The 15,389-nt window shown below is 34.2% G+C and overlaps 1 protein-coding gene across 2 annotated transcripts in view; it reads left to right on the top strand.

Annotated features, from left to right (window-relative positions):
* LOC149530276 (uncharacterized) overlaps window positions 1–13,015 on the top strand; it is a 79,566-nt gene extending 66,551 nt beyond the window's left edge. Inside the window, exon 2 of one of the 2 annotated variants that reach the window (XM_089809366.1) lies at window positions 12,222–13,015. In XM_089809366.1, coding sequence (XP_089665492.1) covers window positions 12,222–12,601 — 380 coding nt within the window. In that variant the 3' untranslated portion in view covers window positions 12,602–13,015. Of the gene's footprint in view, window positions 1–12,209 lie in introns of both variants that reach the window. The other variant, XM_089809365.1, reaches the window with a different exon arrangement.
* Window positions 13,016–15,389: the final 2,374 nt, after the last annotated feature.

Genomic DNA, 15,389 nt, shown 5'->3' with positions numbered 1-15,389 from the left:
TGCATCCGGAGAAGGATTAGGAGTTGTGTTAATGCAGGATGAACATGTTATTGCTTATGAATCTAGGAAATTGGAGAATTATGAACAAAATTCTGCACCCCATGATCTCGAATTAGTAGCTATTGTACATGCTCTACAAATGTGGAGACATTACTTAATTGGAAAACCTTTTGAATTTTGATCCGATCATCACAGTTTGAAATATATTTTCACCCAACCAAATTTAAATGCTAGACAAAGAAGATGGCTAGAATTTTTAGCAGACTATGAATTCAACATAAGTTATATTAAAGACAAGGAAAACCAAGTGGTAGATGCCCTAAGTAGGAGAAGGCACATCTCTACAATGGCTACTATAAACTTCAGATTAAAAGACTAGATTTTGCAAAACTTACAACATGATGAGTTTTATGCAGAAATCAGCCTAGCTCTTATTAGGGAGCCACATAATTCTAAGTATTCAGAGTTTAGTTTAGATGAGGATGGATTACTAAGATATCATGACAGGATTTATGTACCTAACAACCCTGAACTCCAAAGACTGATCTTGGAATAATTTCATTCAACTCCATATTTAGGACACCCAGGAGTAACAAAAATGCTATCCGATATAAAATTCCTATATTTTTGGAAAGGGATAAAGAGGGAGATAACAAAGTTTCTCGTAGGTTTTTTAGAATGCTAGAGAGTAAAGGTAGAACATCGATACCTAGCGGTTCTTTTGCACCCTAATGAGGTACTTGAATGGTAATGGTAGATAATTTCCATGAATTTTTTACAAGGATAACCTATGACACGGAATCGACACAATACCATTTTGGTCGTGGTTGATAGATTGATAAAGGTTGCTCATTTTATACCAGGGAATCTAACAGATGGAGTACCAGAAATTGCTCATAAATTCATAAAATAAATTTTTAGATTGCATGGAATTCCAAAGAAAATTATTTCAGATAAGGATGCTAGGATAACTTCTAGATTCTGGCAAACATTATTTTCAGCATTGGGCACTAAATTAAACATTAGTTCAGCTTATCATCCTGAGATAGATGGTCAAACAGAAAGAGTGAATCAAGTATTAGAAGATCTTCTGAGAGTATATTGTATAGACTGACAATACCAGTGGGAAATATACTTACCCTTTTTAGAATTTGCATATAAAAATTCCTATCAGTCCACTATTAAAATGGCTCCTTTTGAGGCCTTGTATGGCCGTAAATGTAGAACTGTTGTGAGTTGGAATCGGTTGGAAGACAGAGTCATTGTTAGACCCAAAATGCTTAAGGAAATGGAAGAACAGATAATCCAAATTCATCAAAAATTGAAGGAAGCTAGTGACAGGCAGAAAAGTTATGCAGATGCAAGAACACCTAGAGAATTCTCAATAGGAGAAAAGGTATTATTAAGAGTTAAACCTCAAAAGAGGACCATCAAGTTTGGTAAGAATGCCAAGTTAGCCTTGAGGTATGTGGGACCCTTTGAAGTACTGGAAGCTGTGAACCCAGTAGTTTTTATAGAATTGTTTTACCACCAGCCCTTGCTAGGATGCATGATGTCTTCCATGTGTCTTATCTTAAGAAGTACATTACCCACCATGATCATATTATCAATTGGAAATTATTACATGTGTAAGAACTAGGGGTGGTAGAGGTAGGACCACTTAGAATACTTGAGGTGCGTAAGCTACACTTTCGAAATCAGGAGGTGTCACAATGCAAGGTCCAGTGGGACTAGTATGCAGAGGATAATGCCACTGGGGAGAATTATCATATAAAATTTCCAAAAATACCCTCATCTTTTCTTTGGAATTGGAAACTGAACAGTTTTTTTCCTCCTATATAAACTAAATAAGTATTGTTTAAAGTTTTGTTGTTATGTTCATCGAGGACGATGAAAAATCGAAGGGGGAGGGTATGTTACATCCCAAATTTTGCCCTAATTTTAAAATTGTTCATAATTGTTGGATTCAACAAATTATATTTTTTTTCGAAGATCATGTGAAATAAGTTAGTTATTTATATACGTTGTACTAACTGTTGATGAAATGGTCAGTAACCTATAACTGTTATCAGCAGTTGTTTGATTTAAAATAACGATTAATATGTTTGATAATGAATCACTATGGAATTATTATTATGGCGAAAGTGTTTTCATGGGTGATTGCAGGAGAAGATTGAAGAGAGGGGAAGCATTGCTAAACAGGATCATCAGAATGGGATGTTCGCTTGGTTCAGTCATCAGGATCGACAGGTATGAACCTTAGACTTCTTTGGAAGGGATACAATGACTTGATCACAGGTTACATTATGGGACCTGCATGAGCTATTAAGAAAACAATATAGGAAAAAGATAAAATACTCTAATTTAAAATATAATACATACCTCAAGAGATATGTTTATTAATTTTTATCATATCATTATAATAAATACTTACATATAAACATATAAATATAAAAATGAAATGACACCAATAAATTATAGTAACATAATCTAATGATGTCACCTCATCGATATACTTACGTGAATGTATATAAGAATATATTATAGTAAATGAAATTATAATCTCTTCAACTCCTCTTTACAATTTTTTCTTTATTTCTTTTCCTTCATTTTCTTTCTTTTTCAAAATCGAATCAGTGATCAAAATTCAAATGGACTTCTTGAAACCGATGGGAGCCGAGAAGCCACGACTAGTCTTTTAAGAGAAGTCGTGAATCAACCAAGACAACAACTCTCATCCTATATTCTACTACATTTTCATTCTTCCAAGCCAAGTCCATACATTCCAAGTCGAATCCATACATTCCAAGCCGAATCCATACATTCCTTCTGCTCAAGCCAATTTCATACTATTCTTCCCTAATTTTCGTCAATACTTGCAACCTCCGAGTCTAGCCATAATCAAGTAGGCGATACAAATAAGTGGAGTAGGAGTTTCGACTAGAGGTTGGGAGGAGCCACATACCAGTCGGATCCTCAAGCACATACATCTCAAGTTATAAATGCTTGCCTTCGAAATTCATACTTCTTTTCTGAATATAAGTCCGGCTGCAGCCGGCTATACAATGTTAGGACTGAGATTACTACACGATGCCTTGCTGTTGGCCTCTTGCAGTTTTCATAGTCTCTCATTAAGATCTTTTTGTAATATCATTGTAATTTAAAACACCAATTAAGAAATCAAATGGTAGCTGTAGGATCTTTTAATGATTGTATGAACCATCATCAATAACCCCATGTTATCATAATCTAGGACATAAAGAACAAAATACTCTTAATTATCTAACACCTAGGATTCATCGGCAATGAAGCCATGAAATGGTGAAGAGGTGTAAATAAAACAAATGTTCATAATCTTTCAGGCACCTAGGATTCACTAGCGACGAAGCCATCAAATGGTGAAGAGGTGCAAATAAAACAAATGTTCACAGTCTTTCAGGCACCTAGGATTCACTGGCAAGGAAGCCATGAAATGGTGAAGAGGTGGAGTGAACCTGCAAAGAAACAAGAAGGATATCTTAATAATGAAATGCTTAATATCTTAATATTGGAATCTATTGTCAAGTTGAGTGGTGGTGATCGGGTCCATGCACCCATCGGAAATCCTTGGCCAAGGTAGCTTATAGGCATATGTGCCATTCTATGATCACTTGATGTCCCTAACATTAATTGTATAGGTATAACTGATTGGGCACTCAAACCATTCAATAGCTTGGATGGCTGGACTAAAGAACATCATCCCAAGCCCGATCTTGAGGTAGGGAGGGCCGTTCTAATATGTTAGGATGTGTAGGGATAAGTATGGTTCTGGGTTGGGAGGTTAAGCCTATGTTAATGCTTCTCCTCTCACCAATGCCAAAGCTTGCACAACCAAATAAAGGATCATTCGATAATAGTGTATGTTTTCCAATCTTCTTGATGCTTGTTAATCATTTAGCATGGACGTTAGATAGTCATCTTTAGTTAATTGTCACCTAAATTTGAATAACAATATGTATATTTTCATTTAAGAAAGATAGTCATTGCTCTATTTTCAGCTAAATATGATTACAGTTAGACTAGTTAAAGTCGTTGTACCGAATATTATTACAGTTACTTTCTGTTATTGTTAAAAGAAGTCATTGTCATGTGAAATGGAATCAATTACTTTTATAAATGTTAGAAGTTATTAGATCTTAAGATGTCTTTGATTTAGTTATAAGAATTTGTTTGTTACATGCAGGCAATTATTTCGTAACTTTTTTTTGGAAAATTAATATATTCATTTGTTGCACTAATCTATACTTATTCCTATTTAAAAAAAAATCATATATTTGTTGATTATTCTCACTTCATAATTTGTAAGTTTAAAGTATTTTGTAATCCTTGCCGTTTGGAAAACTTTCGTTGCATTTGTATTCTAACCAATTTGCTATAAGCATCATGGGCTTAAGTGTTTTGTTCAGGATTAGGCACACCCACCTTGGTTTTGCAAAGCCAGAAGTGTAGGGGATTTGGATTGCATCGATCAATTCTGTTAAGTCGGCCATAATCGGTTGGATATCCTAGCATCGAGTTGGCAAGGCTCGTAGGATTCCAATCTGTGGTTTTGGGAACGACAGGAGGAAAGCATGAAAGGTAGGACTATAAGTATGATGAGGACTTACACCTTAGGAGATCAAACTGCATTGGGACAAAAGGTGATGGATTTACAACAGGTAACTAAGAATGTTACCTAGGTTGTGTAGTTGTTGAAGAATTCGATGAATGAGTATGAATTGATGGAGTTGAGGACTGGTGACAAATGGATGAGGTTATGACAGGTTATTGAAGGAATGGTGTTGGATGAGAAACAAAATCTTGTAAGAAATGAAAGCTAGAGAATTCATTGAAGGAATTGAGAGGTGAGGTTATGCAACCGGATCATTTCTTGACATTTAACAACAAAGATTAATATGGGATGAAGGCACAAAACAAAGATTAGTGTAGTAGAAAGAAATATGAGAGAGGAAATTGTTTTAAGTATAGTTGTGGCGAGCAATTTCATCAACAATAGTGGGAGTAGTCATTTTCACAATTACCACAATCATTTTGATGAAGGGGATATGAACATGGGGTTTATATCATGAAACCGATTAGATGTTCATAAGTTCCTCTTATGGAATATCTTATCCATCTGGGGTGTTTGATGTAGGAGCATCTTTGGGTCATGGCTGTCTTGCATTACCTAAAAGGATTTCTCTTTAGTTTGTCTATCTACTATTCATTTGGACATTTTTTTGTTGTTGTTTTATGTAGCAATCGGTCTAGTTGGCTCGATATCATATGTGGCCCTGGGGGTGTAGTCTAGGCACTGTGGAGATCCTGTGTCTAACTTGACATCTTATTTTGATGATTCTCCAGATGAAGTTCTATTATGATCAATCTATTCCTATTTTGGCTCTCTTTATAATGATGGTGGTCACGAGATTTGGCTTGTGATGGAGATTTACGACACGTGATGCCAATTAACACATTGTTCTATGTTGTTATTTTTCATGTGGTCAACCCTCTTGTGTGTTCACACAACATGATGCATTTTATTGAGAGTGTTCTTATGGATTTGGGTCTGACTCATTTGCTTGTTATATGTTTCCTCAGTCTTGGGATCTATAATCGGATAAGCTGATTTGTGGCTGGCGATCTTGTATATAAGTAGGGTAGGGTTTCTTGTTTCAATAGAAAAAGGACGAGGAAGGATTGATTAGTGATCTGTAGAAGCAACTGAGGCATTGAGATTTGTTGTAGCTATATTAGTTTGAGGGATGATCAACTGCAAGCATGTCGATGAGGAGAGTGAATTTATCTGACTTGTTATCGGTTGTATATTGACAATACCAATGTAGTATTTGCATTTGCAGACCAACTTGATGATGATATAATTGCTTCTTCTGTCAATGCTCTTGTTTGTTGTTGTGTTTGAGTATTTTTTTTGGTATGACATCTCTACTTGCAAGGTTTGGACTTCTCCTTTGGAGATTCTCTGAGCTTGACTGCATTACTTTTCCATGTAAATCTATGTGTTGTGTGTTATTGATCTTCTTTGCATTAGTTCTACACTAGTGATTTTCATCATAGCTCGAACTCAAGCCACATTATCAATCCTTCATAGGATTTGATAAGGTCCATGTAAACACAATTTGAGTTTTCCAGACCCGCTTGACTTCAAGAAAAATTGCTTGTATGGATACAATCTTATAAAAATTGTGACCCCCTATCAATTGTTTTTCAATCCTATGCTTGTTTGCATAAATCTTCTATAGGGTTTTAGCTTGCTAGAGTTATTATTCTTGAGTGACTTAAAAATATCTGGTCTTTTTTTAATCATGCCACTTTCTCCCAATACCCTATTATCTGCTAGAATGAGATTAATAAAGCTTCAATCTTCATACTCTTATAAGGCCATGAAAATGTTACCTTGAGTCATTTGATCCAAGTCTTTTGTTGATCAACAACATCAACTTTCTGCCAAAACTAACTCATGAAATTGTCTCCATCACTCACTGAACTACTAGATAGTCCATGGAGTTTCATCACTTTCTTGAAGATTCGACCACTTGTGGCATCTTGAAATTTGTAGAAATGTGCAAACTTCATTTGTCTGTCCACAACATCACATAGTTCTTACTTTTCCATATTTGCTTCAGGATGGGCAAGGGCTATCAAAGAACTATTGAAAATTTATTATTTGTTTTATTATTTTGACAAATGGTGTATTCTTTCATATGGGTGAGGATATCATCCTCAAGTTACTTTGTTGTGAGTCTTTTTCTGATCTGTTTGCAGATCTTGAAATACCCAAGGTGGCCCACCAAGGTGAGTATCATGAACTTATGGTAAAATCTTTCTCATCATCCTTGATTTTTCTACCAAGAAGACTCTTCCCACATAGAGAATGACTTCATTGCAAATAATGTTATTGTCATTGGGCAACTTCCCTTCTCACACGCAAACACATTCTTGGCATACTCTTTTATGGTTTCATCATATCAATCTGTTGAGATATGACACATGGAACATAGTTTCGGTCATTTGGATAACACATTAGCAACAACATTCTTCTTCGCTTTGACGTACTCAATATCAAAAATATATTCTTGGAGTTTTCACCTACTTTTGTTGCTGCTCATAGAGATCCTCCTAATTGTGATAATATCTCGAACTGTAGTGGTTAGTTTTGACTACAAAATGACCACTCACCTAGTATTATTTGAACTTGACCAATGTATTCATGATGGCTTGCATTTTCTTATTATATAAGGAGAATTGTCTTTTCACCTTTGTGAGTTTTTGACTTTGAAAAGAAACTAGGTACTTGTTTTGAATGAGCATGGCCCCAATTTTTTATCTAGATGCATATTATTCCAATGCGAAAAGAAAAATTATAGAATCATTAACGTAGGATATAAGCTCATTATTTCTTTTTGTTTGTTAAATGCTCACTATGTATTCTCAGTCCATGCAAAAAATCTCTTCTTTGTTAGGTCAGTTAATGGTGTGGCTAGTTGAAAAAAACCGTTAACAAAATGCTTATAATAGATGCAAAATTGAAGAATCCTCATAGGTTGTCAAGGTCATTTGGGAAGGCCAATCTCAAATTGCTTTGATCTTCTTGATATCCACTGACACTACCTTTGATTGATGATGTAACCTAGTACAAGATCTTTGTCATAGCGAAACATCATTTATGTATCTAAAATTCCCTATGCTTCATCAATGTGTCATAGGTGCTCTTCCCAAGTTTTATCGTATATCAAAGTGTTGTCAAAGAAAACAAGAAAAAATCTTTTTGCTTGCTTGTCAAATATCTGATTCATGCATAGCTAGGAAGTTGGAGTATTTATAAAACCAAATGATATATGACCAAAAATTTATACTTGTAGCAGCATGAAAAAATAGCATTGTGAATACCCTCTTCATAGACTCTCATATGATTGTAGCGTGATCTAAGATCTGTTTTGGAGAAATAAACTAGTCCACCAAGCTCATATATTGATTTATCGAACTTGGTAATGGGGTATTAGTTCTTCATAATGTGCAGCAATTGATGCATATCTGCATTGTGCCATTGTTTTTCTTTACCAAAACCACAAAGGAAGCAAAGAGATTTAAATTGGGTTTGATGTTTGCCATTTCCAGTAGTTACATGATGACTTTTTCAATTTCTGCATTATATCTCCTAAGTTGGTAATTGTTGATGTGAGTTTTTGTTCCATTGCAACCCACAACATCAAATACTCAATGCTTCGGGACGAAACACCAAATACTTAATCCTCTCTTGATATAAGGTCATCCCTCATGCTAAGATTGCAACATAAGATCATGGAATGACTTCAAGGTTCCTTCTATTGTGGTTACACTTTTCGTGAAAAAATGTGATTTGCTAGTAATCAATCACTTAGGGGACTTATGCTATTCATTCAATGGATATAAACTCTTGCACTTATTAAGATATAGCTTCACAATGTGCAATGAAAATATAGTTTTGATCTTCAAACATACTTTTCATCTTAAACTTAATTCTACTACTCCTACTCCTAACTATGAGTGGAAGGAATTATGGATGGACATGGACTCTACTAGATGTAGTGTGATCAACGACACCACTCGCCAAGTTCAAGCTTCTAAGGAACACTCAAATGATTTTCACATCAATATATCCTATTAAATCCCATCAAATGAACGCAAACTAGAGATTTCATATCAATTGAAGTTGAGTGCTTTCAATCATTGACTTACTGTACAAGGCACACCTACCATAAAAAAGAAGCCAGTGACCCCGATTTGTCGAGTCAAGCAAGTAAACATCTACAATTTCTTTCACTGAAGTAAACTACTTCTAAACAACATGAAATGAAATCATACTCTAAGCAAGAGACGCAAAGAATCATGCAATACTCCAAAATGATCATTTATATTCACCATGAAAGGACACCAATGAATAAAGAACAATTCTGGTAGTACTTGGCAACAATTCTCCAACATAACTCACTTACAAATGATGTGAGAAAGGCTTTATATATTGGCTTCAAAAATAATTAATCGCCAAGATTTTGTAAAACCAAGGATCAAGATTGTTCCCCATAAGCCCTAATTAGGGTTTCCATAACCATAGCTAAAAATGTAAAATGCCCACCCAATTACAATCAAGCACCACCTTGTGAGCAAATTAGAAAATTACATTGCCTTCATGGGCTAATAAGAAAATTCCAATGCATAACAACTAGATAAGATGCAATGACAAGTTGACCAATGAGAAAAGAACACTCGTAGAAGAAGCAATACCGAGCGGACCAATGACACAATTCAATTGCAAGCAAGAACCAATCAGAAAAAGGCCATGCGGGCCTATGCCCTCTCACCACCTTAACTTGCAAGGCAAACCACCATTTGTAAATAATTGTAAAAATTTAAATCATAATGTCAACATATCAAGTTAGTAAGACTTAGAATATCATTGCAAACTGGCTATTTTTAATTTCCAATAACAAAATTTAATTTGGTAATGCAAATCCAATTCTCATCTCTTATCTCCAAATTCATTTATAACCAATAATAATTAGCATCATTAATTTTTTATGTTAATTTCCTTATTTAAAATCTATTCTAATTATTTATATTAAAAGAGTCCTTCAATAAATCAATTTGAATGATCCTTTACAACTTAAATTGATTGGGAAATATCTAATTCATTGTCGTCTATGATTTATTTTCCATTAATCTCAATTGTCCATTTGTTAAAATTAATGCCATTTGGGTAAATTTGATGCCACAATGGATGTATTAATTGTTCATTTTAAAAGCCAATCCATATTTTGCAAACTCAAGGTAAATTTATTCTCATCTCAAATTTTTTTATTTTTATTAGTTATTGATTTTTTTATTTTTTTTAAAAGTAGATGTAAATCGGGTCTTACATTAATTTGAAATAATTTTCCATCCCAATTAATGCCATTAAAATCTATCTCCGCTTGCTTAATATTATTATATTTATAGTCCAAAGCTCAATGCAAGGTTTAATTACTAAAATGTTCATCTTCTAAAGGTAAATTTAAAATTTAATCCCCCTGCTTATGCCTTCTTTCTTCCTTTATTCAATCATGAGACGAGAGGATGCTTCCTCTTATCTTAAATTTGAGATGAGATGAGTTTGGATGGGACCACAAGAGAGGCCCAACTCAAAATCAGAGGGGATGAAGAGAGGTCTCAGCTCATTTCAAAGGGAACATAGACAGGTTTCAACACCAAAACCACGGGAACGAAGACAAGTCTCAGCTCCAAAATCATAGTTAGGTTGATTCAACTCTTCCTAGCCCAACTTCTATTTTTTATTCCAATCTCTTAGACAGCGAAATTTAATCATTTTTTTATAACTCTGAGTCTACATCTGACATCTTGAATTATTGTCAAATGTACTCTACAACCTGACCCTACTAGCAAAAAGTGGGGGTGACCATTTGGAATGGGGTGATGGTGTAAAAACCTCACAACAGCAATGAGGAGTAGTGATGACGGGCCTAGTGCCTTTCAACACAATGACGTGCTCAAAGTCTCATTTTGTTGATCTCCCTAGAGGAGTGTTTTTGAATAGCTGCTATGCTTATTCAAGATGCTCTATACATCCACATTATAGGGTGAGTTTTGTTATGTCACCAATTATCAAGTTGCACACACCATAGCTATTTGTAAAAAAGACATTTTTTATTATTTTATAAATATCCAGCATGGATACCAAATGCATATCTATCATAATTTGTAATCAAATTAGTCAGAACATATAAACATGCGAGAAAATTGTAAAAAAAAAGCCTTTTTGATAATAACAATAGACATGAAGAAGCAGAATTATACAATTGTAGAACACCATTATGAGCTAATAATAGTATCAGTGTTCCATTATGAGGTATCCCTATTCTCAGGGGCTGTTCTAGATGCAAAGTGAACATCCCCTTTGTGTTAACCTTGTTTTTCAAATTTATCTGTCACAGGAACTAGGGATGTGTACAATACTATGAGAGTTAGGTTACAGTATCTTGGGATGTCTTGACATTTCTAAGACATCAAGGGATATCTCCAATCTGATGGGAATACATTGACGATGTCCTGCGATTCAAAATGTCAACTATTGTTTTAAATTATAGTTGTAAAACTTGAAAAAATAGGAAACAAGGGGGGCAGTTTTGAACAAATGTTTTCACTATCATTCATATATAAAACAAGCCGTATTTGTGTTTGCAATTTGATCTTCATATTTCAGTGAGCATATCAATTTTCAATGGTTAATGTTGAACATTCTTTTTTTAGCATTAAATGTCATAGATTCTATCTTTATTTAAGTTCAGCACTTACTACAAATAATAATGTTTTACAGCTTAAATATAGAACTGACGATCCTCAATATATATTTTAAAACAGTTTCTTTATATATGTATAAAATTTTCTGTTTCCTTGTTATACCAGAAATGTATCTTCATGCCGCCTTGTACTTCCCTCTTGGAAACCTGTAAAAATATAATTTTTTTTAACATTAGAGTACATTAATAGCCAGGTGCAATACTTGATCTCATTCCCCTGGTCTGTAGACAACGAAAGAATGCTTAGGAGTCAGCTGTGCCACTGTTAACATCATCATAAGAATTCAGAGTCTCATCAATCCCTTGTCATTCCAATTATCTGCATCTGTACACGTGTCATCCTCCAGGTTATCTTTTTATCCTTTACAACAGTGCCATAGGTTATATAATTTGTTGTCTACTGGAGATATATTCCAAGTGTACGGGAAATGTTACATTGGAGTACCAGCTTCTTCTAAGTATAAAATATATTCCCCTTTGTCTTTTGCCAGGGAATGAGGCAATGCATCAGCCAACTCAAGGGACGCATCCATGTGTGACATAGATTCCCTGTGACCAGGACAATTGCATTACATTTTTTTCATCTCAATAATGTAAGTTGAATGTCTCACCTGGATATATGGCTTGTGTTTAATCTCTCTCAAATATGCTAATGAATAAGAGAGGCTACATGAATTGAGCATCCCACATTGGCACAAAGATGGTAGTGCTAGATGTTCTATTTTTTTAATTAGTAATTAAGCAGATTTTTAATATCAAGAACCAAGATCTACTCAAAGTGCATATGCAGATGGCACAGACACGAATATTTTATGACAATGATGCTATTATTTTCAGTGTTCTTTACAGGTTTTACATTGTTTCTTGCATTAACCATTGATCGACTGCATCACCATCTTCGGGAATTAGGTGCACTTAGGGCAAATGTGGACTCGTATAAAAAGCAAGCTAGAAGCTTCCAAGAAGAATACACATGTCTCAAAGAGCAGAAAGTGGACAAAAGTTCTTGGGAGGTGAAGCTGTTGAAGGATGAGAAATCTGAATTGATGCAGAAAATGCAGAAGTTGACATTGGAATTAGAGTTGAAGGGAAAGGAAGTGTATGATGCTGAAACCACTGCTAAAGCTCTCCAGAAACAAGCGGAGGACATTCTCCTTGAATATGATCGCTTATTAGAGGACAATCAAAGACTTCAGACCCAATTAGCAGCATGCGATCAAATATTTTAAGTTAGAAAAAGCACCTATTCCTTCTTATTACAAATATAAGGAAATTTTGTTCTCTATTTGAAACTGGATAATGTAAGCATTCAGCGAAAGGGGATTCAGGTCAGGCAGAATGTCTATGGGCTATATGTTTTACAGTTTGTTGAGTTTCGACTGCTTCCTTTGTCTGTGTACTTATGATCTTAACAACTGCCAAAGGATGACTGTAATATTTGAAGGAAATTTATTATTAAATGTCCTTTTAGCTGATGTGAGAGCATCTTGTCATTTTAGTAAGTCACTTATTTGGAAACAAATATGCAACTTTGAAGTAGATGTCTAGACACATTAATGTTGGCTGGCTTGCGCATTGTGAATTGATAAAAAATATTGTGATTGTTATAGCTTTCTGATATAAATTATACCATTTCAAGGTCATATGGTACAATTTAACTTGCAAGTACTAATCTTGATAAGGAAGGTTGTCTGGTTTATAGTTTATAGGAACATTGATTTCCATTTCTTTCACCTTTGTATTAGAGATTTCTTTATATCAGAGCATGTATCATAGAGATTTGCATTAACAAAACTGAAACCATGACTTACTAGACATGTTTTCTAAGAATGTCTAGTTTACAATTTCTGTTATGAAAACATGATGTTTAAGGGAATTTATCTTGCAGCAGTATCAGATCAGGAGATGGATGAACTGAATATTATGATCTAATTTGTTAGCCCACATCACTCTCTTTTAAGCAGCACTTTTTTCTTTAGAATCTAGTTTGTGGCCCTACTTGATGAAGCTTGTTGCTCCTCATCTTGGTTAGCATGGTGGGGAAATGTTACTTTAGATTAAGGTAGAACTACTATTAACAGCTTTACTTCAATTTTTAATAGCTCAAGTTACAGACTGTAAGTTCATATTGCAAGCATCATGCAACTTACAAATGCTGCTTAGTTCATTTAATTATTATAGGTCATACAAAAGGTAAAATGTCTCTTTCTATGTGCCACTTCTATATCCCAAAACTAAGCAAATTAGTTGGACAACTCTTTAATTTACTGAAGCATCCATGATAAACTTGAAATAGACAAATCAATAAATAATGTAAGGGTGACAACCGCAAATTCATTAGCGAACAAAATGATAAGGGACTTGGATTTTGTATATGAGTGGGCACTCCATCATTAAACAAAAAAATATGCAAAGGTGGGGACTAAGTTAGAACGTCATTTCCTGTTTTAGTAAATGATCCTTTTGTGTTGTTCCTTCCACCTTGGAATTTGGCTCTAAATGTGGAAGACATGTTGTGATTGTAAAATTTCCTATGGAGATAGCCAGCCAACATCTAGAAGCCTGATGGAAAGCACAATGAAATGAGAACACAACACGAACAAAAGTGTATCCGTATATGTAAATACAAATATAATAAATTTGCAATGTATGAGAGACCTGATTATATAAGCCAAGGTGAGACATGATAGCATAAGATTATCGTGCAAATGTCCCAATCGTATAATATGAGATGTATGTGATTACTTGTTCATTTAAGGTGAAAAAGTCATTAATATCAACTTGGAGTGGGAGGAATCACACAGGAAATGATTTTTTGAACTAAGCGTGTGGATGGTGGATTATCGAATGAATTCTTGTGCGATTCTGGGGTCGAACTATATTGGATGGATCATTCGTAAGGAGTATCTCTAGTATAATTTTATTTTCGAATCAGTAAGAAATATTTATTTTAATTTATTTGCATTAGAGTTTTAAATTATTATTAAGTTGTGTTTAAGTAAACTTAAGCAACTTGTGTGACTAGGACTTCGGTCACATTGCCACTGATGATATTGTATTGTTCTTGTCATTAAATAAATATTTAATCAAACCTTTGTTAATGGGCCGATTGATTTAGTATATCTCAGGCCCATTTTTATTTAATTGTTTTTGTAGATTTGGCTGTTGGCAATCTCTGTAAACCATTGGGAAGTTCTTCAAAAGGTATTGAAGCAAAGATATTTTAGTAAGTCACTTATTTGGAAACAAATATGCAACTTTGAAGTAGATGTCTAGACACATTAATGTTGGCTGGCTTGCGCATTGTGAATTGATAAAAAATATTGTGATTGTTATAGCTTTCTGATATAAATTATACCATTTCAAGGTCATATGGTACAATTTAACTTGCAAGTACTAATCTTGATAAGGAAGGTTGTCTGGTTTATAGTTTATAGGAAAACATTGATTCCCATTTCTTTCACCTTTGTATTAGAGATTTCTTTATATCAGAGCATGTATAATAGAGATTTGCATTAACAAAACTGAAACCATGACTTACTAGACATTTTTTCTAAGAATGTTTAGTTTACAATTTCTATTATGGAAACATGATGTTTAAGGGTATTTATCTTGCAGCAGTATCAGGTTAGGAGATAGATGAACTTAATATTACGATCTAATTTGTTAGCCCATTTCACTCTCTTTTAAGCAACACTTTTTTCTTTAGAATCTAGTTTGTGGCCCTACTTGATGAAGTTTGTTGCTCCTCATTTTGGTTAGCATGGTGGGGAAATGTTACTTTAGATTAAGGTAGAACTACTATTAATAGCTTTACTTCAATTTTTGTTAACTCAAGTTATAGACTCTAAGTCTCATATTGCAAGCGTCATGCAACTTACAAATGCTGCTTAGTTCATTTAATTATTATAGGTCATAAAAAAGGTAAAATGTCTCTTTCTATGTGCCACTTCTATATCCCAAAACTAAGCAAATTAGTTGGACAACTCTTTAATTTACTGAAGCATCCATGATAAA

Source organism: Cupressus sempervirens, chromosome 11, assembly GCF_028749045.1.
Source record: "Cupressus sempervirens isolate cs-2001-9-10 chromosome 11, ASM2874904v1, whole genome shotgun sequence".
Lineage (NCBI taxonomy): Eukaryota > Viridiplantae > Streptophyta > Pinopsida > Cupressales > Cupressaceae > Cupressus > Cupressus sempervirens.
The sequence above is the reverse complement of the archived record's forward strand: the minus strand, read 5'-3'. Positions and strand labels throughout refer to the sequence as shown.